Source organism: Myotis lucifugus, unplaced genomic scaffold, assembly GCF_000147115.1.
Source record: "Myotis lucifugus unplaced genomic scaffold, Myoluc2.0 scaffold_849, whole genome shotgun sequence".
In the NCBI taxonomy this organism is placed as follows: Eukaryota; Metazoa; Chordata; class Mammalia; order Chiroptera; family Vespertilionidae; genus Myotis; species Myotis lucifugus.
In genome coordinates, this window is record NW_005871897.1 from 45,303 (window position 1) to 71,454 (window position 26,152).

The following is a 26,152-nucleotide window of genomic DNA, read 5'->3' on the forward strand; positions in this document are numbered from 1 at the left end:
CGGGCGGCCAGGCCTGCGCACCAGCTGCTTCCGCCCGCCGCGCCGAAGCCCTCCCGCCAGAAGTCCACCCTGCCGGAAGTCCGCCGTGTACGGGCGCTCCAAGCCCCCCGCACGCCGCCTTGGGTCGCTCTTGCAGCCCCCACTGATTGGCTTTCCCCCCAGTTTTTCTTCTATCATTCTCACCACAATTATAAATTTTTTGTGTGTTACATTTTTATACCAATGTAACACAAAGGTGGGCGGAAAGGGGAGGCTGTATTTTATGCCTATAAGTGGGGTGGGGGCGGAGGCGGGAGCAAATAAAACAACTCACTCTTTAAGGAAAGAGTTTTGATACCAAAAACGTGGTGGTCAGTAGGCCTTGGAGTCTAGAAGGTCGTCAGGTTGTTTAGCGGCTTTATTCTCAGGAGGCGTGGGACTGTGCAGGTCAGTGATGCAAGTTGTGTAACCTTTCCCAGAAGGAAAGGAACGGGAAACAAGTTTTCTAAGACAGGAATCTAATGAGTGTATGCCATGTCTGGTTTAGCATGACGCAGACATTTAACATTGCTGCTTTCTCTTCGAAGCCTCCACCAGGTCATTCTGTGGTAGGAGGGAGACAGACGTGAGCAGAGCGAGGGCCATGGGCCAGATACAGAAGGTCACCAGGGTGGAAAGCCCCAGTGCCTAGAAAAGGACAATTGTAGGGTGGGACCTCGCCCCCAAAGTCCTGTGGTTTGGACCCCTTGACCTTTTGATAACATCTAGGCCTCAGTTGTATTTCAGCTCCAGGCCCAGAAAAGCTGCAAGATCACACAAGTGACCCCACAGCTAACCTCCGGACCAGCCGAATTGGACAATGACCCCCTGCTCTGGCGCCAACCAATCAGTGGAGACCTAGATCTGATCTGAAAGGACACACCTGGAAAGCTGCTGAATATTCTATTAAGATCTTCCCCTGGAAACTTCCCTAAAATCTCCACCTTTAAAACCCTTAGGACGGAAGTGCCCTCCCTCCCAGGAACAGCCTGTGCCTTTCTCTTCCTTTCCCCCACCCCTGCCCCCTCACATCAGCTTTACCTTCCTCACTTCCAGCTCCGAGGACCCTTCCTTTACCTCGATAACATGTTTCCTAAGCCCATTTCTTCTACAAATTACTTCTTCTATCTCTGTGATTTTCCAAATAACTGTTCTCTTATAATGCGAGTCTTGGATCTAAAGTCTTCCCTAACTAGAGCTCAAGTACAGAGGTTGCTGAACCCAAGTCTAGTCTGACCTCATGGGGCTAACACCTGGTACCATTCCCGCTGCCCACAACAGTTCTTAAGAGCTTCTTGTTTTGATTTGTCTGCAAAACTGCACAGACCACAGCCCGTTTATGATGTCCTTTGTTTTTCCAAAGTAGATCTCATTCATACTTCCGATTTTGTGTTTCATGTCCTCTATGAGGCGCCCGATATTGGCCATGTATGGGGAACACTCACTCGCAGTTCTGTCTTTCTCCCTCTGTCTGGTGAGGCTGCCTCAGAGGTTCCGGTGCCAGAGCCTGATTTGTTGGTTTGCAGCCGCAGTGTCACTGAGGAAGTCGGCTTGTAATGGACGATTTCTCTTTTACTTTCACCACGGGGATGGAATCCCAGGAGCCTTTGATCTTTTTTTTAATATATATTTTTTATTGATTTTTTACACATAGGGAGAGGGATAGAGAGTTAGAAACATCAATGAGAGAGAAACATCGATCAGCTGCCTCCTGAACACCCCCTACTGGGGATGTGCCCGCAACCAAGGTACATGCTCTTGACAGGAATCGAACCTGGGACCCTTCAGTCTGCAGACCGACGCTCTATCCACTGAGCCAAACCGGTTAGGGCTAAAAATATATTTAAAAAAAAAAAAAGAATTCACCAAACTTAAAACAGTGGTTACTTTCTGTGAGAATGGGTATTGGTGGGATTGGAGGCTGTGGTCAACGACTAGTTCACATTCTATGTGTTTATGTATATTTTGTGTCATTAAAACATCAAACTTTGGGTTCATCTATTAATGTTCAAAAATTATGTCAAGTACAGAGGTGTGCACTCCTTGTACAAGAAAAAATGGTGAACAATGCAAAGGTATAAGATGCATAAAATTTAAGAAGTGAAAGTTCTTTTTTCCTGGCTAAGTCACACGCCTCTTTCTTTGGTCTAGGAAACTCCCTGGCAACCTGAATTCTTTCAGGTCTTTTAGAAATATATGTACATTTGTATAAATGGAAGTATATTATTCTCTGACTTGCTTCTTTAAAAAAAATCACTACACCTTTAGAGAGCTTTCCAAATGTGAACGATTCCCATATCCAATCAACTACTACATATTTCTGAACTCCTTCCCTTCTTGTCCGTTTCCACTGCCCTGGTCCATCCCTTCCTGTCCCCTACATGGATCAATCAGTACCATAGACTCTTTGCTGACCTTGCTGGTTTCACTCTTTTGAATCTATTTCCCACACTGCTGTGAGGGTGAACTCGCTTAGAAGAAGATCTGAAAGCACTTCCCTGATTTAAATTATGTTAGGGTTCCCCATTGCCAGAAGTCCAAAGTTTCACACAATCCCCAAGTCTTGTTTTTGCAACCTTACTTCCTACTTGTCACGCACACATTGGCCACTCTCCAGCCACATGTGACTTCTTGCAAACCCAAATACTTTTAATGAGTCTAATCATGGCAGGGTAAGGCCTTTTAAAAAGTGCAGACCAGGGGTGTTTAATTTGCCTCCTCTTTACCGTTGGTGGGGAGGAATTTCCACCCTCGAGTTATGGGGATGGCCAAATGCTGAATAGATGAGCTCGACAGCAATGTATTAGTCATGTGTACTCACGTCCAGCCCAGGGGAGGACGGCACATGTAGAGGGCCGCCTGGGAGGCACCTAGGCATTTTCTTATTATTGTCAGTTGAACTCAGAGCATAGGCAGCCACGCCCTGGGAACATGCTTCCCCAATAAGGCTGGACATGTTAATCAGGCAGGGGCGGAACTAGATATGTAAATCTAGGCCTTTAAAATAAAGGTGCTGGTGTGGTTCACCCGCTTTTGCCGCCTTCTCCATAGAGAGAGGATGGCGCCCACCTGGCCCCAGCTTAAAATCTATTTCTGCATCTTGGTCTTTCTTTAATTTCTTAATCCCCAGCTCCTCCGCTCAAGAACCTGTCGTTTTCCCGTGCGGGTCGCGGGAAACAGAAACAGCCCACCACAGGCACACATCACACAAGACCACATGGTGGTTGCACTTGGGAACAGAGTGAACAAGCAGGGGTGTAGGGAGCAGACTTGTAGTAACAAGAGGGTGGGTGAGCACTGGTTCCTGAAAGAGGATGCCCCACACCGATGGACTAATTTATAAGGTGCAGCATAAATGGGCTTCAGTAAAATTTGATGTTGAAATATGCACTGAACAGAACATATAAGCCAAACCTATCGTAGCAAAATAGTTACCATATTTAAATTTAGTGAGCTCCCAGGTATATTAAGGGTCCTTGGGATTTGTTTTAATCAGGTACATAAGATACAAAGCCACAGACACAACCGTCATGAGGAAAGAAGCTTATTATACCCACAGACCCCAAGAAGCAGGAGACACCCCATGGAGGGCCACATGGGGAGGCACCATGGTCGGTCAGGAGGCAGAGGGAGCGAGGGGAAACATGGGCATGAACCTTTGTTGTGGTTTCCATGAAAAAGAACAGGTGAGGCAGGGTGAGCAGCTTAGGATTGGCTAGTTTGAGTTATTTCAGTGGACACTGGGACATAGTGTCCCCAGTTGTCCCTGGGGAACAGTGGCCTAGAGTGGAGGCCTGGACTGAAAGCTATACTCACAGGTGAGCCATTGACTGTCTCTAGGAATTTAACTGACCCTGGCAGGGGCAGTGCCTCCAAGGTAGCAAGGCCTCAGATATCAAAGCATTAAATACAAAAACTAGAAAACATGGTGGTTACATTAGATAGAACCAAAAGGTGAGTCCTCATATTAAGTCTATGAAGGTTTGCCAACTGGTGCATTTTAGCAGATGTTAAAGTTTAATTCAAAACCTATGTAATAGAGGCACAAAAGCCAATCAGGAACTTCATCTTTTTGCCATATACATTATTTTAGTAAATTTTGGACTTCCCATTGGGTCAAACTGTGAACCTTTGTTTAAGTAATTTTTTGTGTGTCCTCCCCCTGTATCCAGGTTTCTTTTCTCCGTGCCCTTTTTTGGTTTGTTTCTCACTGGATATATGTGGGGGTGGGGCAGTGTCTCTTTACCCTACTCATATTTGTCACTTTTCCCCACAGAGAGTATCAGGTCAGTATCTTCAGTGTTAGGGCCCTCTCATGGCAATGGTTTGAAGACACTGGGCTTAAATTGGGTTTGAATGAACATCATCACTGTGCCATGGGGCTGCCATGGCATTTCCCATACCCTTGAAGATCAAGGTGTTGTGCCACCGAGGGGTGTGGTAGGAGAGCACAGGCCCACACACCGCAGGAGCTGATGGATCAAACAGTCTTCTGCTGCAGCCCCCCCTTTTCCATGTGTGGACTGCTTCCCTCCCCACCTTTTTTCTGCACAAGGCCCCGCAGGCTATTTTTGGTTTCTAGGTGGAAAGTCACAGTTTTTGTTTCTGTCTCCATCCAATCACATTTGGTGAGACCTTGGGGGTGGTTGTGGGGAAAGGGAGCTGGGTGGTGGGCCCCATTGATGACCATCCTCTTCTTCCGGGAAATGTCAGTAATCTCCCCGTGTTGGAGTCCACATCCAGTGAGACTATTTTGTCCGTGGCCGGGGTGGTAATCTCAAGCCCCTTAATCACAAGATAAATCTTTTGCCTGCTGGTAAGCAACAAGACTAAGCAAAACCCCAGTGTGGTGGTGAGGGGTTTTGCATTGGGAGAGAAGTTAAATATCAGATGCCTCTCCACCACTTTTCTTTTTTTCATCAGTTCCTGGGCCATGGGCTGCCTTAGGGGTCAAGAGAGCACATGAGAGCAGCAAGGGGAGCAGCAGCTCAGGAGCCGGGCAAGGTCACTCACTACCTTTTCCTGAATGACAATGAGTCAGGAGGCAACCATGGAGCCGTTCTTAAATCTTCCTGGGGTCCTGGCCTCCTTTCTTTCCACAAGCAACACCAGGGGTCACCCCCAGGACTGGACTGAAAGTGCACTTTCCTAAACACTGTCTGTATTGCTGTCCCAAATAGCTCATGGTGGTCATCAGGCTAAACACAGTGACCAAAGTCCTAGCCCCACACCCACTAAACGGCACTCAAGCACCCATCAATTAAGATGCTGTGCTGTCACTGCCCTGAGGTGGGAGCCTGGGAGACCACCTGCCAGACGTTGGTCACACCGATGGCACCTGTGTACGGTAAATGGGACCATGGACCCCTTCCCTTGCACCAACTGTTACCGGAAAGGGGGCCTGGCCCTTGGCAGGTCTGCCTAGACCTGGCTGGTAGTATGTGGGTTCTTGACTTCGTGCAGGAAAAATCCCACAACACAGGCCCAGGTGACTATGAGGGAACATGTATTAAAGCTGGTGACAGCAAAACAACACAGAGATTAGCATAGAAGAAGCAACAGGAGAGCCTAGGCTGGGAAGTCAGAGAACAGGGGTCTTGGGATCAGGTTGAGGGGTTAGCCTAGGATGAGCTGCTGCTGCCCATCACTCCCCTGGCTGCAAGTCTAGTGGTGCCCCTTCGAGTTTAGGAGATGCATGCCTGTGGGGGGAAGAAAGGGGAAGTGGGCATGATGGGAACTGCTCCCCAGGGGGAGAGCACAAGCTGGGTCCTCTGTTTTGAGGCATCATCTTTTTCTAAAGGCAGGAACCTTGGGGTCTCAGGGAGGGTTTCAGCAGATATTCATCAGTCTTCTAGGTGTGCTTCTCCGGGGCTGTGGTCTCCACCGATTGGTCAGGGTCAGGGTCAGGGCAGGGGGTCCTCAGTCATCACAGCTATTCCTGTGTTGTCCACCCAGTTCTGCCCCTTTTCTGCGTCTGGAGCTGAAATACAAATGAGGCCTACATGTTATCTCTAGGGAGGTGACCTTCTGTATCTGTTGTAAATTGCTCTGCCAATTTGTTCAGCTGTCTCCGTTTCCTATTCCACTTGTCCTGGCTTACTGGCCCATCTCCCAACTCCTTCTCCCACCCTGTGGGAAGACATGAAGGCCATCAGTAAGCAGACCAGGAGACCCTGGAAGCCTAGCCAGCTCCTCAATCAAGAAAACAGCTAGCAGTTTTATCTCACACAGCTTGAGCAAAAACACCTCTCTCTCCCCTTGCATGCCCTGTTTTTCTGTTTTCTGTACTCTATAAACCCTTGTTCTGGGGAACAATAACACCTGCTAGCCACTCCTGCTGAGGCCCTTCTGCAGGCCAGGTGGGACCTAGCGGTTCAACTTTACCAGTGGCATAAACTTCAGCTGTTGGCTGCCACCTGTCTGTGTGTAAGTCCTAATAAACCCACATCTTTCACAGCCAGTCCTCCGGGTTACTTCCTTGGGAATCCAAGAACAATGCACCGAGTTTTTCTTTGCATAACAACCTCACTTCGGGATAAACTATAAATTAATGACAGTTCTCATCTTGTTGGGAGGAATGGGAAAGTGGGGTGGGGTTTGATGGCAACATACATTTGAGATAACAAAACACGAGCTAAAGCCCAAGCTGGCCAGCAATTGGCAGTTACATCCCAGAGAATAACTGCTGCCTTACGAAACTAGTTAATTTCAAAGGAGCAGTTAGTTAAAGCTGAGCAGGGGTCCACAGTTGAGGTTAAGCCATTCTTGTTTGTGATGCCACCTCCTCGTCTCTCCATTGGTGAGAAAGAGATTCCCACCCTAGACGTATGCAGGTGGCTGAACATGGGACACCCGGACAGGTAGGATCGACAGCAGTTTATTAGTCATGTATACTTATGTCCAGCTCAGGGGAGAACACCGCACACCAAGCAGGGCCACTTGGGGGTTGCAGTTGGGAACAGAGTGAACAGCAGGGGTGTAGGGGGCAGACTTTGTAGTAAAAAGACCACAGGGTGAGCCAATAGGAAACTGCAGCCTGGTACTCAGGAATCAACAGGCACTGTGTCTGTCCCTGTAATAAGAATTGTTTGGGTAGGAGACCTTACCTCCCAAAGAAGAGGGAGTGGGGAACTTGCTGTTAGGCCCTTTGAGGCACCCTTGATGGTTCCAGATGTCAAGACAGCTCTTAACAGTGAATCTTAATTTCAGGCTTTATATCACAGGAAGTTATTAAAAAGCAAGTATTCCTAGAACTAATAACTGAATTACACAAGCTGTAAAATAAACATTAAAGTCAGTTGCATTTCTATATATTAGCAGTGAACATGTGGACACCAAAATTAAAAATACATTTACAACCACTAATGAAAAGAAAATCTTAGTGTAAATATAACAAACACACCCAGGACTTGTATGCTGAAAACTACCCAACACCGATAAAAGAAATAAATGATATAAATAAATAGGTATACTATAGTCATGGATTGGAAGAGTCAACATAATAAAAATGTCAATTCTCCAGAATTGATATTGGGATTTAATACAATTCCTATCAAAATCCAGTAAGATATTCTTGTAGATATACACAAGGTTATTCTAAAATTTATATGGAAAGACAAAGAAATTACAACAGCTAACATTTTTTTTGTAAAACAATAAAAGCGGCAGCAATCAATCTACCCAGTTTCAAGTCTTAAAGAGCAAGAGAAACCAAGACTGTGTAGTATTTGTAGAGGGATAGACACATAGATCAATGGAACAGAACAAAGACATGGGAATAGCTCTAACAAATATGCACACCTGGTTTTTGACAAAGGCAACTCAATGGAGGAAAGATAGCCTTTCCAACAGCCTTCAACAACTTAAAGCTTGTGAGGAAGTCACGGGCTGCAAACTTGGGAAAAGGGACCAGCCAAGAAGGAAGATAACGATTTGACTGAGGTGCTGCTAGGTGGTGATGGGAGATGGGATTAGTTTGAGCTCAGCTCAGGATGAAAATGCGAGCTCCAGATGACAGTTTCTTCCATCTTTCTGAATTCAGCTGTGTCTAATTGTCCAGCTCCATAGGCTCTGGCAATTTTTCCATAGGCTTCCACACTCCAAACTCAGGTCACCCCTAAGTGCTGCAGACTCCATTAGCTTTACCGTTAGCATCATTCTCAAGCTGTATGAGGTAGCAAGATGGTTCTCAGTAGCTTCGAAGATACATCTTCCCAGGTTCAAGTCTGGTAGAAAAGAAAGTTCTTCCAGATTTAGCTACTCACATTTAACTCCTGGGATTCATGCCTATTGGATCAATGTGGTTACCACCACTACCCTGCCATTCCCCCCTCCCCCACATACACACCCTAGGGCAGTGGTCGGCAAACTCATTAGTCAACAGAGCCAAATATCAAAAGTACAACGATTGAAAATTTCTTTCGAGAGCCAAATTTTTTAAACTTAAACTATATAGGTAGGTACATTGTTATTAACTTAATTAGGGTACTCCTAAGCTGGCCTTTGCTAAAAACGTCCTCAATCTGATTGAGGTACGTTCACTGAGGTCGACCCCTTCCAACTCTCCCATCCACACTTGTCTTGTATACATGTTTCGTCTATCTCCTTTCGTTCATCCTCTCTATATGTCCAAACCATCTCAACATACCTTTCTCAATCCTCGACACTACATCTTCTTTCACTCCACAACGTTCCCTAAAATTAACTTAATAAACTTTACTTAAAGTTTTAAGTCTTAGTTAAACTATAGGTACGTTGAATAAAACTTGATATCATACTTAATAATGATATTATTTATTGATAAAATTAAATTCCTTACAATTTACCTTACAATATCCATAAAATTAAATCATGACAATGACTGGCCCAGGCCGAAAACCAACTTCTGCGCATGGGCCACGAAGTTTCAATTGCACTGTACATGCGCGCCCGCACGTGGTATTTTGTGGAAGAGCCACACTCAAGGGGCCAAAGAGCTGCATGTGGCTCACTAGCCGCGGTTTGCCGACCACTGCCCTAGGGTGATTGGCCAGATCTTGGTAAGTTCCACTCCTTAGGCAGGGCGCCTCACCTGATCCACGTGGGCTGAAAGGGGAGTGTAGTTTTCCATAATAAACTCCAGCTGTTAGAGAAGAAAAAAACACAAGAGGGCCAAAGCAACAATGTCCACTCCTACCTCTGGAGAAGAAGTGTCATGGTTAATGCCCAACTTTTTGCTCCTGATATTAATTTTTATGTAGGTTTTAAACTCCTGTTTCTCTTTTCTTGACTTTGTCAAAGGATGCTGATTAGTGACTTTTCTCCGGCTGGGACATTTTTCACAACTACTCAGTAGTCTCACATTTGGAGACTAAGATCACTTATCAGGCTGAGATCGCTAAGCTTGCTATTTCCAGACTCCACTCCTGTGTCATAAAGTTCTAACCCCTTGACCAGGAGCTTAAATGGAATGAGCTGGCTCTGCCTGCGGGAAGCCTTTGGTGGTGGCCCTCAGTGAAACACTGACCAAAGTCTTCTGAATCATCATCTATTTCTAAATCGAAGGCTCAGCAAAGAACAGAAGCGTATCAGAGTATCTGCCACCTTCTTCTAGTCACCCTCATTCTCACCACCCACACCTATGGTGTCCATAGCTTATTCTACTTGCTGTTGACACTTATTACATCCAGGGAATGTGTACACTGCCAACCTAGAAGGCCGTGTTTGTCCAGTGCTTTGCATTACCCTCTTGGCAGAGGACCACTAAAAGAAAATGGTGTAGCCCTCGCCAGTTTGGCTCAGTGAATAGAGCATAAGCGGACTGAAGCGGTTTGATTCCAGTCAAGGACACAAACCTGGGTTGCAGGTTCCCTGGCCCTGGCTGGGGAGCATGCAGGAGGCAACCAATCAATGTGTCTCTCTCACCTCGATGTTTCTTTCAGTCTCTCTCCCTGCCTTTCACTCTCTCTAAAAGTCAGTGAAAAAAATATTCTTGGGTGAGGATTAACAAAAACAAACAAAATACCCCGATTCCTGCTCCCCCATTTCTTTACCTTCCTGTATAGTATTTTTTTACCATCTAGATATGCTTCTCTAAACAACATTAATTTTGCTTGCTTTGAACTTTACAAAGATGTTATATTTCCTTCTTTCAGTGAATATTATGTTTCTGAAATTCAGTGGATGCTTGCAACTGGCAGCTCTAGTTCACTCATTTTCATTGCTACATAGTTTTCAATTATATTAGTTTTCCACACATTCCTTCCTTTTTTTTAAATAAAAAGTTTTATTTTACAACTTTAGATTCACAGAATCGTTGCAAAGATAATAGTGGGGGTTCCCAAATACCCCACACCCAGTTTCCTCTATAATTAGCATCTTACATTAGTCTGATACATTCACCATAATTAGTAAACCAATATTGATACCTTATAATTGACTCAAGTCCATACTTCAGAGTTCCTTGATTTTCCCCTAATGTCACTTTTCTGTTGCAGGATCCCACCCTGGATGCCATATTACACTTAGTTGTCATGTGTCCTTAGGCTCCTCTTGGCTGTGACAGTTTTTCAGATTTTCCTTGTTTTTTTATTACCTTATAGTTTCAAAGATTATTGGTCATGAATTTTATAGTGTCTATCATTCGGGATCTGTTTGATGTTTTTCTCATCATTAAACTTGGGTAATGTTTTTTGTAAGATATTTTTTTTAAAATATATTTTATTGATTTTTTTTTTTTTTTTTACAGAGAGGAAAGGAGAGAGAGAGAGTTAGAAACATCGATGAGAGAGAAACATCGATCCGCCGCCTCCTGCACATCTCCTACTGGGGATGTGCCCGCAGCCCAGGTACATGCCCCTTGACCGGAATCGAACCTGGGACCTTTCAGTCCGCAGGCTGACGCTCTATCCACTGAGCCAAACCGGTTTCGGCTGTAAGATATTTTTATTGATTTCAGAAAGGAAGGGAGAGGGAGAGAGAGATGGAAACATCAATGATGAGAGAGAATCATTGATTGGCTGCCTCCTGCACGCCCCACACTGGCAATCGAGCCCACAACCCAGGCATGTTCCCTGACCAGGAATGGAACCTGACCTCCTGATTCATACGTCGATTCTCAACCACTGAGCGACGCCGGCTGGGCCACACATTCCTTCCTTCATGACATCTCAAAGACTATTATGTGTGCTGAGCCCAGCTCCTGGCTCAGAGGGAACCCAATAAATATTGGTTCAATTGTTAGATGAGACTGAGCCTCGACCGACTGTCACAATGACACTTGTTTCCTTCGGCTGGTTTCTCTGCCCTTCGCCCCAGTGCTAGGGTCCTGACCTGAGTTAATTACAGGTATAAAATTACGTGGCCAGCAATAAGAATCTCAGTGGCCTCGCAACTCACCTAAGACTACAATTCCCAGAAAGTATTGCGGTGCCATAGTGTGTCAAGTTCACTTTACTTCCCCCTCCCTGGCAAACTTCCGGGTTTTGTGGGCGGGGCTAAAGGAGTTGTCCAATGAGCACCTCCGCAGGCTGAGAGGCTGGGAAATTACTCAATGAGCGTCCTGTCGGCGGCTCCAATAAGCGCGAAGGTTGCTGGGACAGTGGTCGTGGGCGGCCTCTCCGAGCCGCGCCAGCTGAGCGGGCGGAGCCCAGCCCCTCTCTCCTGCCTTCCTGGAGGTTCGCTAATTCCCCCGGCGGCGGTCGACCCCGCTTTCATGTCCCGGGTGGGCACAGCACCCCGGAACCTCCACGCCCATGGCCACTAACCTGAGGTCGACCACTTTCAACTCCTGTCCTTCCTCGACCGAAGCTGACGACGAAGGCGTGCAAGGCACCTGCGATGATGCTTCTATCTGCAAGAGGTGCCTGCGGGGCGCGGGTTAGGGGCGGCAGCTCCGGCGGCTGGGGCCCGGGTGGGAGGCGGGCCTGTGTCGGTGGAACGCGCTTGCACGCCACCAGGCGCCCGCCCGCTCCCGAGACCCTGGCTTCTCCCCTGTGAATTTCACAGGGCAGGGGTTCATTTATGAAACAATGATGTACCTTCTGCTGTGTGCCAGGCGCGGTGCAAGCCCGGGGTCGTGCCTAGAGTACAGTGTGGAGGGGGGAAATGACGTGACCACGACCACATCATATTGGTGTGCAGAGCCAGTACTTTCCAGCGTTCTCGACTGATTGCTACAGGAGTCCACACTATTAGGGGTGTAGTTGGGGGGCGGGGAGGGGGGCGCCAGTGAGCACAGGTAGACATCACACACCTGGAAGCATGAAAAAGAAAGCATGAGACTTGAATGTACTCCATTTATTCATTCAACAAAAATTGTTGAGAGCTTACTTTGCTCCAGGCCCTTCATTGTGCGCGGTGGTGGGGGTTCAGTGATGGGGACCACATAATGAACGAGACTGACACGGCGCCTGACGTACAGCCTAGTTGGAAAAGAGACAGGAGACAAATAATTACCCATAAAATACATAATGACAATTTTGTGTGGAGTGCTGAGATTAGACTTCGTAATTTAGGCAGTGATGTTTAAACTGAGAAAAAAAGGCTTAAAAAGCAGTGTTGGAGACTGTTCAGGCAGAGCAAGTCAAGTGTGGACTGTTGGAGGAACGGAACCAATGCCCTGGCTGCAGGGGCCATGCAGGGCTTGTAGAGTGGGGAGAACAAAAGTCGGGGTTAAGGATTGTGCTTTTTGTGGGTTCTTGGAGACCACGCTTAGTGAAGCTGGACTCTGGAGCCAGAATGCCACACTGATCCGAGCCCTGCCGTTTACAAGTCGTGTAAAACCTCGGGCAAGTTACTCATCCAGTCTGTGTTCTCAGTTTTCTGGTCTGTAAAGTGGGGATGATCGTAAAGATGAAATGATATGTAATATTAGGAAAGCACTTAGAGCAGTTTCTGGCATGTGGTATATGTGAGTGGCGGTAGATTAAATACGAGTAAATAGATAAATGCATACATAAGTATTAAAGGCTTGGAGGCATCCTTGGTGAAATTTGTGAGTTTAAAGACACCCAGCTTTATTTCTTCCGCTTTCAGTTGCTATTGACCACACGTATAGCACTGTTGAATTAGAAATAATTGTTCTCATGTTGACTGCTCTTTAGTAAGAGAATCTACAGTGTTATTAAATTATGAGAGGGAAATAAAATACTTTTCTGGCCCTGGCCTGTGTGCTCAGTGGTTAGAGCAGTGGTTCTCAACCTCCCTAATGCCGAGACCCTTTAATAGAGTTCCTTATGTTGTGGTGACCCCCAGCCATAAAATTATTTTCGTTGCTACTTCATAACTGTAATTTTGCTACTGTTATGAATCGTAATGTAAATATCTGATATGCAGGATGTATTTTCCTTATTACAAATTGAACATAATTAAAGCACAGTGATTAATCACAAAAACAATATGTAATGATATCTGTGTTTTCCAATGGTCTTAGGCGACCCCTGTGAAAGGGTCGTTAGACCTCCAAAGGGGTCGCGACCCACAGGTTGAGAACTGCTGGGTTAGAGTGTCTGCCTGAGTACCAAATGGTCTTGTTTCATTCCCGGTCAAGGGCATGCCTGAGTTGCAGGTTTGATCCCCTCAGGGTGCATGTGGGAAACAATCAATTGATGTGTCTCTCTCGAATTCATGTTTCTCTCTCTCCCCCTCCCTCCCTCCTTTCTGCTCTCTCTAAAAATCAATGGGAAAAATATCCTCGAGTGAGGATTAACCAAAAAACAAACAAAAAAAAGGTTTTCTGTAGCACATTAGGGTTAGGTTTATTTAATATTTATTAATAATATTGGTTTACTTAATATTTATTGGAAATGTATTTTGCATACTTAAAAAAAGTAAATTAGCTATAAAATAGCTCAGACGCAAAGAAAAGTACAGAGAAATAGTAGGACTAGAGCAGGGGTGGGCAAACTTCTTGACTCGAGGGCCACAATGGGTTCTTAAACTGGACCGGAGGACCGGAACAAAAGCATGGATGGAGTGTTTGTGTGAACTAATATAAATTCAAAGTAAACATCATTACATAAAAGGGTACGGTCTTTTTTTTTTTTTTTTAGTTTTATTCATTTCAAACGGGCCGGATTCGGCCCGTGGGCCGTAGTTTGCCCACGGCTGGACTAGAGCATGACTTTCCTTGACTCTCAGTCGGATAGTTTTTATAATTTAGCTCTTCTCTGCCTCGGTTTCCGGGGTCCTCTGTGTCTACTGACACCTAAACATTGTAGGGGGAGTTCAGGTTTGAAGTGCAGAGAATTTAAGGTAGTGGTTTTCAGCCCGACCTGCAGGGCAGCATGGTCTGTGGACTGGGGCTGCTCTGGGCTAGGCCAAGCTGTGAAGACCGGATGTGCTGGCCACGCAGATGCGGTTCATCGAAGCTTTTTCACATTCTTCTTTTCAGCTCACTTAGTCAGTTATTCCTGTTACGCCCCCAGCACATTTTCGCTCAGGTCCTCCCTGGTTTTCTCTACCCTTCAGACACGTCCTCTAGGCCAGCGGGCGCCAACCTTTCGGACCTCAAGGACCACCCACGGTCCGCGGACCACCTGTTGGCGACCGCTGCTCTAGGGCTGTTACCTCTCAGTTGAGCTTAGAGTTCATGGCCGGCCATTCTGCCCTTCTCTGGCAGTGACTTATCTCCCCTGCCCCCCAGTGCTGGTAAACCACAAACCCTGGTTGAGCCAAACTCTCCTTTCTCACCTCGAATACTATGGGGCCTTCTGTGAATTCAAGTCACCCAGCCGCACCTGTGCCCTGAGCAGAGCATGACCATTCTAGTATGATTCCCTGGTCAGCTCACTTTCCTGCTCTCCAGAATACTTAACTCAGCCATTTCCCACTTTCCTCAAACCTCTCCTTTCCCCTCCTCTTCCCCTCAGAGTAGAGGTGTGGGTATTGCTGAACAGGAAATGGAAGCCTTCAGGTGGGAATGCACCTACTTCCCGCCCGGAAACGCAGTCATTCTTTCTGTTGCAGCTGTCCATGTCTTCCGGCAGAGACCACTAGAAACCACTTGTAGTTACGCAGTTGGGCTTAGTTACTCATCGTAGTGGGGGAGCACTCACACGGGGAACTTACGGGCCTGTCGGTGGGGGGGCGGGGGGGGGCGGACGGGACGGTGTTAGAACTTCAGGACTTGGGCTGTGGTTGGATAATTTGGGGGAGAGTTCAAGGAAGCGAGGACTTGCACTGGGTTGGGTGCCGACAGGAGCGGGGCAGTCCTGTGTCGTCGGTCGGTACTTCAGTCAGCCTTTTCTAGAAGGAGGTGTGACTGAGCGAGACCATCCCTGCCGTTCATCAAGGAGCCGAAGTCACTCCTGGCAGCCGGAGGGTCTGGTGCTTGGTGGATGGCACCCCGACCTCATTGTGTCTGTTGAGACTGAGTTATGAAGCGGCCTTCCTCTGTCTCCCTGCATCACCGGTGCAGTATGACCTTGTGCCTTCGAGGTGACCTCGGTGAGCGCCCGCCAGCGCCTCGATGTCGGCCTGCTCTTGTTTCACGGAGGGGCCTGTGAGTGTTCGGAGGGCAAATGGGAGTCTGCCAGGCAGAAGGAGAGAGCAGGAGCTGAGTAGCATGGCCATGAGGCACAGTGTGCGTTAGGGGAACTTGACATTGGGCGGGGGCATGGGTGGCAAGAGAGAATTGTGGAGAGGCCGTGAGAGAACGAAAGGTGGAAGGTCCTGAGCGATTTTTATTTTTTATTTTTATTTTTTTAAAAATATATTTTATTGATTTTTTACAGAGAGGAAGGGAGAAAGATAGAGAGTTAGAAACATCGATGAGAGAGAAACATCGATCAGCTGCCTCCTGCACGTCTCCCACTGGGGATGTGCCCGCAACCAAGGTACATGCCCCTGATTGGAATTGAACCTGGGACCCCTCAGTCCGAAGGCTGATGCTCTATCCACTGAGCCAAACCGGTCAGGGCGGTCCTGAGCGATTTTAATTGGGGACCTGACATGATCTGGTTTCGTGTTTTAGAAAAATCCCCCGCAGCTGTGTGAGATCTGTTCCCATTTCCTGCCGGTCTGCTGGCCCACCTGGCTTATTGCAGCAGCCTCACTTTCTCCCTGCTTCTAGACTAGCCCCTCCTCCACCCACGTGTTTACACTGTGGCCAGGGTGACTTTTTTTTTTTAAAATATATTTCATTGATTTTTCACAGAGAGGAAGGGAGAGAGATAGACAGTTAGAAACATCGATGGGAGAGAAGCATCGATCAGCTGCCTCCTGCACATCTCCCACTGGGGATGCGCCCGCAACCCAGGCACATGCCCTTGACCGGAATCGAACCTGGGACCCCTCAGTCCGCAGGCCGACGCTCTATCCACTGAGCCAAACCGGTTTCGGCGAGGGTGACTTTTCAGAACCACACATCTTATCCTGTCACTTGATTAACCGTCAGACACCAGGTAAAAATCTACACAACATGGCGTGACACACCGCACTTTTCAGGATCTGCTCATGCTGCCCTGGGTGTCTCACTGCCCACTGCAATCTCTCAATGATCTCAAATTCATTATTTCCAAGACTCTGCTCAAGTTCACCTTCCCACAGTCTCCTTGCCACCCCTCCCCCACCCCAGTGAGTGGTGCTGCCCGTTCAGCTCACAGGCCCGAAAGGTAAGGTGATCTTGAAGCTGCCCTTTCACTCCCCCCTGTGATCAGAACTTTGATTCTTATCTGCTAAATATGCTAGGAATCTGCTTCCGTTTCTTCACCTCCCCTTCTGCCACCTCTGTCCAAGCTGAGGTCACCTGTGGTCAGAGTTATGGCACCAGCCCACTAACTGAGCTCCCCCTTACCTCCCCCAAATCCACGTCCCTCTGAGGTGAGCGTTTTATAAAAGGCCTGCCTGCTCAGGCCACTCCCAGTGCAGTGGCTTCTTGTTGCTGTTAGAGGACCCAGCTCCTGAGGGGCCTCCATGGCCCTGCCTGCTCTCACCTGCTTCTCCAGCCTCACCCCCCTCCCTCCCTGCCACCCTCGCAGTTCTTCAGGTGTGTCCTGCTCCCCCGCCTTCCTCCAGCCTTTCAGCCTGCTGCTCCCTCCCTCCCTCCCTCGCCCCTTTAGTTCTGCGTCAGTCATCTCGGCTTAATGCGTTCATTGGGCTTTCTTTACTGCGTGCCTCCTCTGTGGAGGCACTGTTCTCCTGTGGAGCAGAAGGGAGCAACCCAGACAACACCGAGCGTGGGGGCGCCGGCTGGGAAACAAGACATCTGGCGTGTCAGCTGGTGATCAGCGCCTGGGAGTGTTGGAAGGAGTTGTCCTCTGGGATGGGATGGCCAGGGAGGGCTCTGCTGGGAAGGTAGTGCTGGGGAGAGACTGGGGGCGGGAGGGAGGAGACCTGTGTAAGTGGGAACCCACATCCCAGGCCCCAGGCGGGGCCAACAGAGTAGGTGGGCCCTGAGGCTGCCTGGGCCTGGGGCTGGGGGACAGATGGTGCAGCCTCTTGTAGGACTAACTCTTCCTTGGAGAGGGAGCCGCTCGGATTTTGAACTGAATGAAGAATGAGCTCACTTGACGTGGGTTTTAACGGGATCACGTCAGCTTCTCTGTGGGGACCAAACTGCAGGGCGAGGATGGCAGCCTGGAGACCAGTTAGGCTCTGGGATACCCCAGGCCCGAGAGGCTGGTGGCCGCCAGGGTGGGAGCCGTGAGGTGCTGAGGGGCTGTCAGGTGGAGCCCATAGGAGGTGCTGGCGGATTGGATGTGGGGGAGGCTGGGGAGTCATAGATGACGCTTTAGCTCAGATGGGCTCCCTCAAGCAAGGAGACCTCTGATACCCGCAGACCTGAGGGTACACCCTGTGCCTCCTTCGTGGGAACCGGCCATTTGCAATTCAGACGTCGGGTGTAGTTTTGTGTTCCACTAGAATAAACACGACACAAAGCAGGGGCCGCGTCCACCTCAGAGCCACGCGCATTGTAGGTGTAATAGCATACGTGGATGGCTACAGTGACTAGAACTGGATGCGAACACTCAAGATTACATCACCCTGGGAGGCCTTAAACAGCTGCTTTTCTTCTTCACTGGTATTGAGTGGTCTAGACGGTTCAGAAACCAGGCCAGGGGCCAGTGTGAAAATGATACAAGTGAATCTGATTTCTGAAAACTGTCCCCCTAGAGATGCAGGTGGTCTCTGCAAGCCTGCTGCCCCGCCCTATCACTGCTGCCCCGCCCCACCACAGCTGGCCTGCCCCACCACAGCTGGCCTGCCCCACCACAGCTGCCCCGCCCCACCACAGCTGCCCCGCCCCACCACAGCTGGCCTGCCCCACCACAGCTGCCCCACCCCAGCACGGCTGCCCCGCCCCACCACAGCTGGCCTGCCCCACCACAGCTGCCCCACCCCAGCACGGCTGCCCCGCCCCACCAGAGCTGCCTGGGAGAGCATGCTGAGACTTTGACCAAGGATGGCCTCTGCACCTCCAGAGAAGATGTGCCACTTTAGATCTAGGACATTGTGTTGAGGAGAAATTAGCTGCCAAACTTGCTCATCAAGAAAGTCCAATAAATTCTGGATGATTAACCCTCCCCTGTTTTTTAAAAAAGGAATGAATTAAATATTGGAAAATACCTGTGAAAGGTAATGATTTTATATCTAGAATAGGAATATTCACATCATTTTTTCTCTTATAAACTTAATTTTTTAAATGACAAAGTGAGAAGCCTCTGCGAAATGCTTAATGAAAGAGGTTGTATCAGTTTTCATTCCCGCCTGTGCAAATGAGACGCTAATCAGAATTTTCTTGGTGACCAATGGCTTATCAGCTAGAGGTGGAGAAGAAGCCCTCTCTAATTTGTGTTTCTATGATCACTGGTGAGACCCAGCACTTTGCTCACTATCATTGATACTTTTATGTGAATCCTTTCTCCAGTCATTTTCCAACTGGGTTGTTGTCTTTTTCTTGTCTGGTTATTTGTACTTCTATTTCTGCTTTATAAGAACTTTTTATATGAAGGATGGTACTCCTTGGCCTGTGTTTGTTGCAGTATTTTCTCTCAGATGGATGCTTGGTTTTCACTTTCGCTTGTCAGTGCATTTCATAATACAGAAATTGTGAATCTTCCTGGTGCAAAATCTGACAACCTCATTTCATGGCTTGTGTTTTCGAGCAGTGCTTTGAAAGGCCATTTCAATCATTTCAACATTTTCTTTTAGTACTTCTATGGCTTTGTCTTTTATGCTTAAATCATTCATCTCTTTTATGTAAGAATGTAGCAGTTTTAACTTAATTTTGTCTGAAAACATTAGCTAGTTGTCCCTATACCATCTATTAAATGGTCTCTATTTCCCAATTGATTTGAAAAGTCACATATAATATACTAAATTCTTATATATACTTTAACACAGCGATGGCATTCTTGACTCCCAATTGAAATGCCCTTTCCCCCCCATTTTGATGCCTTAAGACTATTAATCACAAAGTTACTTAGTTGTGAATTGATTCAGAGCTCCCATAGCTTGCTTGGCAGGGCAAGAATGGGGAAGGAAGGGTACCAGCAAAAGACATGTGTCCGAGTGTGTCTCTTTTCATCAGGAAAGCTGTAGAGTTTTGGGAAGCCCTGTAGACTTCTTTGTACTAGGACATATGGCCCCACCCTCAGCTGCAGGAAAGTGTGGGGAGGTAAGAACTTCTCATTGGGCAGATGGATGCCTCAAACAAAATTGGGCGTTCTTTTAGTAAGGAAGAAGGGGTGAGTGGATATTAGAAAGGGAACTTGAAGGTCCTGCTATGTTCCTATACCCACCCCCCATATTCTCCCTTTCATCGATTTTAGCTGTAGACATAGACAGAGAGTGTGAGAGAGGGAGTGATAGAAGAAGAAGAAGCCGAAGAAGAAGATGAAGAAGGAGGAGGAGGAGGAGGTGGTGGTGGTGGAGGAGGAGGAGGAGGAGGAAGAAGGGAGAGAGAAGTAGAGGAAGAGGTGGAGGGGAGAGGAGGGGGTAGGGGATAGGGGAGGGGAAGAGAAGAAAATAGAGGAGGGAGAGAAGGACATAATTTATATACAGGGTGTCCCAAAAAATATATGCACATTTTAACAGCTGATAGCTCAATTTTGAAAATGGGATGTATTTTAATAAACACTGCCTTTATAATTATTCAAAGTATATATACATTTTGGGGGGACACCCTATAAATTAAGTGCTCAAGTTTTCCATTTGAGGAGTGTTGACAGTTGTATATATCTGTGAACCACCACTCAACAAGATGTAAAATATTTCTGAAACTCCAGAAAGGCCGCTTTTCTCTCTTTTGGTTGGTCTCCTTGCCCCCACCTCACTAGCATTTTCTGATTTCAGCTACCCTGGATCAGATTTGCCTGCTCTTGAACATCATACGAATGGAATCATACAGAATGCATTCTTTTTGTAATTTCTTTCACTCAGCATGTTCATTGAGATTCATTCATGTTGTCAGAGATAAAGCCAGATACTGGTTAAAGTGGTAAGGTCAGGTTTTGGCCAGCGATAACTATTGCAACAGGGAAAGAGTCCTGGGTGAATAACTCGCCTGCAGCTCTACAGAGGGCATTTTGAGGGAGATGGGGGAGTCAGGAGTTGGGCGAGCACTGGGCAGTAGAGTCAGAGAAGTGAAAAGTTACAAAAAGAGGGAGGGAGGAAGGGGTCGGTCCACGTGAAGCCGCCTGGGTTTGCTACCTGGGAGAAGGGGCGCATCTTTAATGTTGGCTGGACATGCTGTGCTCCTGGCGGCCTTGCATTCTCTCAGGCACTTTAAGTGCGAGGAGCGTCATCCTGAGGTTGTGGCCTTGAGCTCTTAGAAGCTGTTAGTGTTTGTCCAAGTCTCTATATTACAGGCCAAGGTTGCAGCCTGATTGAGAAGACAGCTCAGAGGAACCTGGCTCGTGTGTGGTGAGGAGAGAACCCCTGTCCGGGTAAAGTGGTTTGGTCCTTTTCATGCTGTGTGACCACACCCTGATTTGTTTGTCCCCTCACCATATGAGGGTCACTTGAGTTGTGCCCAGTTTTGGGCCACTGTGGATGGGCTGCGATGAACATTCTTACCGGTCCTTCATTTCTCTTGGGTAGATGTCTAGGAGTAGAATTGTGTAGTCATAGGCTGGGTGTATATTTAATATCCAGATTAATTCCCAAAGTGGTTTATCAGTTTACACTTCCCACCAGCAATGGATGAACACTCCACATCCTTGTTAACACTCCATATCGTCAGTGGGTGTGAAATAGCATCTCACTATGGTTTTACATTGCATTTCCCTGGTGACTAATTTATGTTTATTGTTGAAAGTATTACAGATGTTGCCCTCCCCCCCTCCCCCATTGACCCTCTCCAGGGTCAAGCACCTTTTTAAAAAATAAATATATTTTTATTGATTTCAGAGAGAAAGGAAGAGGGAGAGAGAGATAGAAACATCAGTGATGAGAGAGAATCATTGGTCGGCTGCCTCCTCACGCCCCCTACTGGGGATTGAGCCCGCAACCTAGGCATGTGCTCTTGACCCGAATCGAACCTGGGACCCTTCAGTCCATAGGCTGATGCTCTATCCACTGGGCCAAACCGGCTAGGACTTAATCACCTTTTTTATGTGTTTATTGGCCATTCCTACATCTTTCGTGAACTGTCTGTCCAAGTTTTTTGCCCATTTTTATTGATGATGTCACTGTTGGTTTTGACTTATATTGTAGTTCATTACATAGCTGGGTAGGAGTCTTTTGTCAGATAGATGTATTGTAAATATACGTTCATGTATAGGAAAATGAATTTTTTGTTATTAATACTCACAACGGATATTTTTTCCATCCGTTTTTTGAGACAGTGGAAGGGAGAGAGTAAGTGGGGGCGGGGGGGAGGTGAGGGGAAAGAGAGAGAGAGAGAGAGAGAGAGAGAGAGAGAGAGAGAGAGAGAGAGAAGGGAAGAGAGGAGAAGAGGAGAAACATCTATGTGAAAGAGACATATCAATTGGATATCAATTGGTTGCTTCCTGCATGTGCCTGACCAGGGCTGGGGATCAAACCTGCAACCCAGGTATGTGCCCTTGACCGGAATAGAACCTGAGACTCTTTTGTGGGCGGATGTTCTAACCAGCTAGCAACACTGGCCAGGACAAGAAGTGAAATTTAAAAATATCCTATATAATAAAAGGGCAATATGCAAATTGACCCTAACAGCAGAACAACTGGGAATGACTGGTTACTATGACACACACTGACCACCAGGGGGCAGATGCTCAATGCAGGAGATGCCCGGTGGTGGTCAGTGCCCTCCCACAGGGGGAGCTCTGCTCAGCCACAAGCCAGGCTGATGGCCGCCTCCTCAGCAGCACTAAGAATGTCCGACTGCAGCTTAGGCCTGCTCCCCGCTGGCAAGTGGACATCCCCTGAGCGTTGCCGGGCTGCCAGAGGGAATGTCTGATTGCCAGCTTAGGCCCAATCTCCCGGGGAGCGGGCCTAGCCAGTAGGTGGACATCCCCTGAGGGGTCCCAGACTGCGAGAGGGCACAGACCGGGCTGAGGGACCCCCCGAGTGCACAAATTTTTGTGCACTGGGCCTCTAGTTATTTATAATAGCATCAAAAATGTAAACTGTCTAAGAATAAATCTAATGAAAATACCTTTACACAGAAAACTATAAAACACTACTGAGAGAAATTAAAGGAGACTTATGTAAATGGGAGGTATACTTTGTTCATGCATTAGAAGACTTGGTGTTGTTGTCTATTCACCCCTAATTGATCCATAGAGTCAGTGTAGTCCCAATCAAAATCCTAGCCACACATACACACATATCTACATGATACCCACACATACATACACATACATGTACACAATACAACCACACATACACACATATCTACATAATACCCACACATATATACACATACACATGCATGTACACATATACACATACATGTACACAATACAACCACAGATACATATACATTGCTCGGTGGTCCAAAAGAGTGTTTCACAAACAGTAAGTTGTGACCCATCGATACCAAGAAATCAACGGAATATCTGAAAGCTGCATTTGAAAAATGAAGTAGAATACAGTAACACAGAAATCATCCAAGTGCAGTTTTACAGTGTGAGGACTGGAGAGACACTGGTTAGAAACGCTGGGACGTAGGACTCGGGATGGTGGTCAGACGTGCCTGTGTACTGTTGAGGTCAGTCCCAGGCTCCTGCCAGGCACGTGTGCCTGAGTTTACTTTTCTCTCCAACCTCTTCCCCAGTTTCTCCTGTTTCCTTACTGCTCTCCAGCCCCCACTCCCCCTTCTGCTACCGGGACACTCCAAGTCCATTCCCACGCCAGAGCGCGTCTGTCAGCCGGGCCTCCTGTCTGCAGGGCCCTTTGCACAGTGACTCCATTCTCTAGGGCTCAACTCGCCATCCCCCATCCAGAGGCCTTTCCCTTCCCCTTCTCTCAGGAAGATCCCTTTGTTCTCCTTGTTACTCATGCCCTTCACTGGTCATAATCCCATGTTTATCTTTGCCTCTGGCCCTTCTCCGTCTTGCCTGGCATTGAGCAGACAATAAATATTGCTTGACTGAATCTAATACCAACTGATAGTACAGAGCTGAGAGGAATAGAAACTGCTCCTTGTTATCTGCCAGGGCAGCAATAGTCCAACAGGAGTGCTTGGAGGGAGGCCCGCGGAGCAGCCTTCCAGCGGTTGCTTGGCAGTGGAGTGAGCGGCTTGATACCGATGAAAGGATTCTTGCACTGGATGTTGGGATTGACCAGATCATTTCCAAGGCCCCTTCCAACCCTTTAACTCAAGCATGTCAGACTCCAAGGCTAACACGGGCCAAATCAACAAGGTGGAAGTGTATGTGGCCGCAAAAAGCAAAAGCTTCAATTTTCATAGAAACGTAGGTTTATTTTGATAGAGACATGCTGAATGCCAAGGGCTGAAATAAATGAGTCATCGTTAACATAAAATAATAGAACATTTTAATAAAAATTAATATTTTTTTCTTAAACATTAACTTACCAGACACTAAATAACTGCACAAATTAATAAGCATAACACAAATAAACCTATTTTTTTTGTTCTCCGAAAGCGAAATATTTCCTGTTGCGCACACCAAACAAGTCAGTCCAAGACTAATGACGTGGCAATCAGATGCTAAAATATTCGCTGCTAGTATTAGTGGAGAGAAATGGTGTCCTGTGCATAAGGGAAATGAATGCAACATGATTATAGTAATCAGTCATTAGCAAATGTTATAGTTCATTATTAATAATCCTATATAATAAAGAGGTAATATGCAAATTAACCCTCACACCCTCACAAGATGGCTGCCTATGACCAGGCCAGCAGGGGTGTTAGTGAGGGACGACCAAACGACTGAACAAGCAGGCTGTGTGGGGCGACCAGGACGGCCGGGGGGCCATGAGGGGTGACCAGGCTGGCAGAGGGGGGCAGTTGGGGGAGAACAGGCTGGCAGGGGGGGCAGTAAGGGGTGACCAGGCCAGCAGGGGGGGCAGTTAGGAGCGACCAGGCCAGCAGGGAGGGGGCAGTTGGGGGTGACCTGGCCGGCAGCGGGGGGCAGTTAGGGACGACTAGGCCAGCAGGGGGGGCAGTTAGGGGCAATCAGGCCGGCATGCAGAGGCAGTGAGGGGCGATCAGGCCGGCAGTGGGGGGCAGTTAGGGGCGACCAGACAGGCAGGCAGGTGAGCGATTAGGAGTCAGTGGTCCCGGATTGTGAGAGGGATGTCTGACTGCCGGTTTAGGCCCGATCCCCTAAACCGGCAGTCAGACATCCCCTAAGGGGTCCCCGATTGGAGAGGGTGCAGGCTGGGCTGAGGGAACACCCCCCTTCCCTGTGCATGAATTTTATGCACTGGGCCTCTAGTTATGTATAACAGGATATTGTAAAAATTAAGTTACGAAATTTTTATTAAAACATTTCTTACATACCGTTGTATTGGCTGGGCCGCAAAAATATTCGTTGTGGGCCACATGTGGCCCGCAGGCGGCGAGTTTGACATGCTTGCTTTAACTGTTTGATGGTGTTCTCATCATTAGGCAGTGACCACTAGATGGCACTAGATGAATCCTTTGAAATCTGTTCATGAAACTCAGTGAGGAAACTTACTTCCTCCAGCACAGATGTGCAACACAATCTTCACAGAAGTCTCATCCCTTTCTGTGTGTAAGGCACACGGGTGTTTTCTGTTTTACTGTATTCTACTTCATTTTTTAAATGCAGGTTTTCAGATTATTCCGTTGATTTCATGATATTTTGTGAAATACTCTTTGGACCACTGAGCGAGTTTACTCTTGTAATACTCTGTTTTCCTTGGAGATTCCAGGCTTGTAGCAAGTGGTGTTCTTAGCGAGCTCTTTGTTTCTCTGTTGAGCAGCTGTACTGAGTAGCTGAACACAGGTACTTTCTTATAAGTGTCTGTGGTTGTGTAAACATAAATGTGAGATACTGTGGGGGAATCTTTTTTCAGAATCAGCACCTGTTGCAGTCAGGGCTGCAATAAACCTTGTCGGTAGGTATAAAGAAAAGAAAAGTGACAGTATCTACTTTTGGGAGCTCAGAACCTACCTGGGAGACACACACATCCACACCCCTTAAATTTCAGCTTCCTTATCAGGCAACATGGAATTGAGTGCATCCCTCGGGTATTAGGTGGGATGCTTTAGGCTGAAAGTAACAGAAGCCTGGCTCGGGTTGGCTCAGATGGTGAAGAAATTATCTCACCAAATGTCCGTGGGGAGGTAGAGCAGGCTCCAGGCCCACAGTGGTGTGGCATGGCCTTGGGGACCCAGGTTCCTTCCGTGACTCATCGGTGGTCCTAGGCTGGTGCCACTCGTGGTTGCCAGAAGACTCCCAGTGTAATCTGGCTTCAGCTCCCAGACTCGGAACACTAGAACTTTACCTGTGTAGGGAGTAGCCTGGGGTAGAGAGAGGTTAGGACACCAGAGTGTTGTGCAAGTTGTAGTTGTTTTGTTTCTTCCCGGTCTCCCCACTGTGCCCACCTTAAGGGATGTGAAATGACTGGCACAAACTGCAGAGTCAGGAGAAAAGGTATTAGTGATGTTTGCCGAATATTTCTGAATTTCCTTTCTCTCGACATAGAACTTTTTAGTTATCTGATAAAAGCTTTGGCCAGTGAGTTTGCTGAGTGAATAAATTGTTGTGGTGATGGGGTGAGGTTATTTGCTGTT

At 47.4% G+C, this 26,152-nt stretch overlaps 1 protein-coding gene across 6 annotated transcripts in view; it reads left to right on the forward strand.

Moving 5' to 3' along the window:
• The first annotated feature begins 11,579 nt into the window (after positions 1-11,579).
• LCMT1 (leucine carboxyl methyltransferase 1) overlaps positions 11,580-26,152 on the forward strand; it is a 40,696-nt gene continuing 26,123 nt past the window's right edge. For 3 of the 6 annotated variants that reach the window (XM_006106568.3, XM_014448530.2, XM_014448529.2), the window contains exon 1: positions 11,583-11,857. In XM_006106568.3, the coding sequence (XP_006106630.1) occupies positions 11,751-11,857 (107 nt within the window). In that variant the 5' untranslated portion in view covers positions 11,583-11,750. Of the gene's footprint in view, positions 11,858-26,152 lie in introns of all 6 variants that reach the window. The other 3 variants (XM_014448528.2, XM_014448531.2, XM_023747364.1) reach the window with 2 other exon arrangements.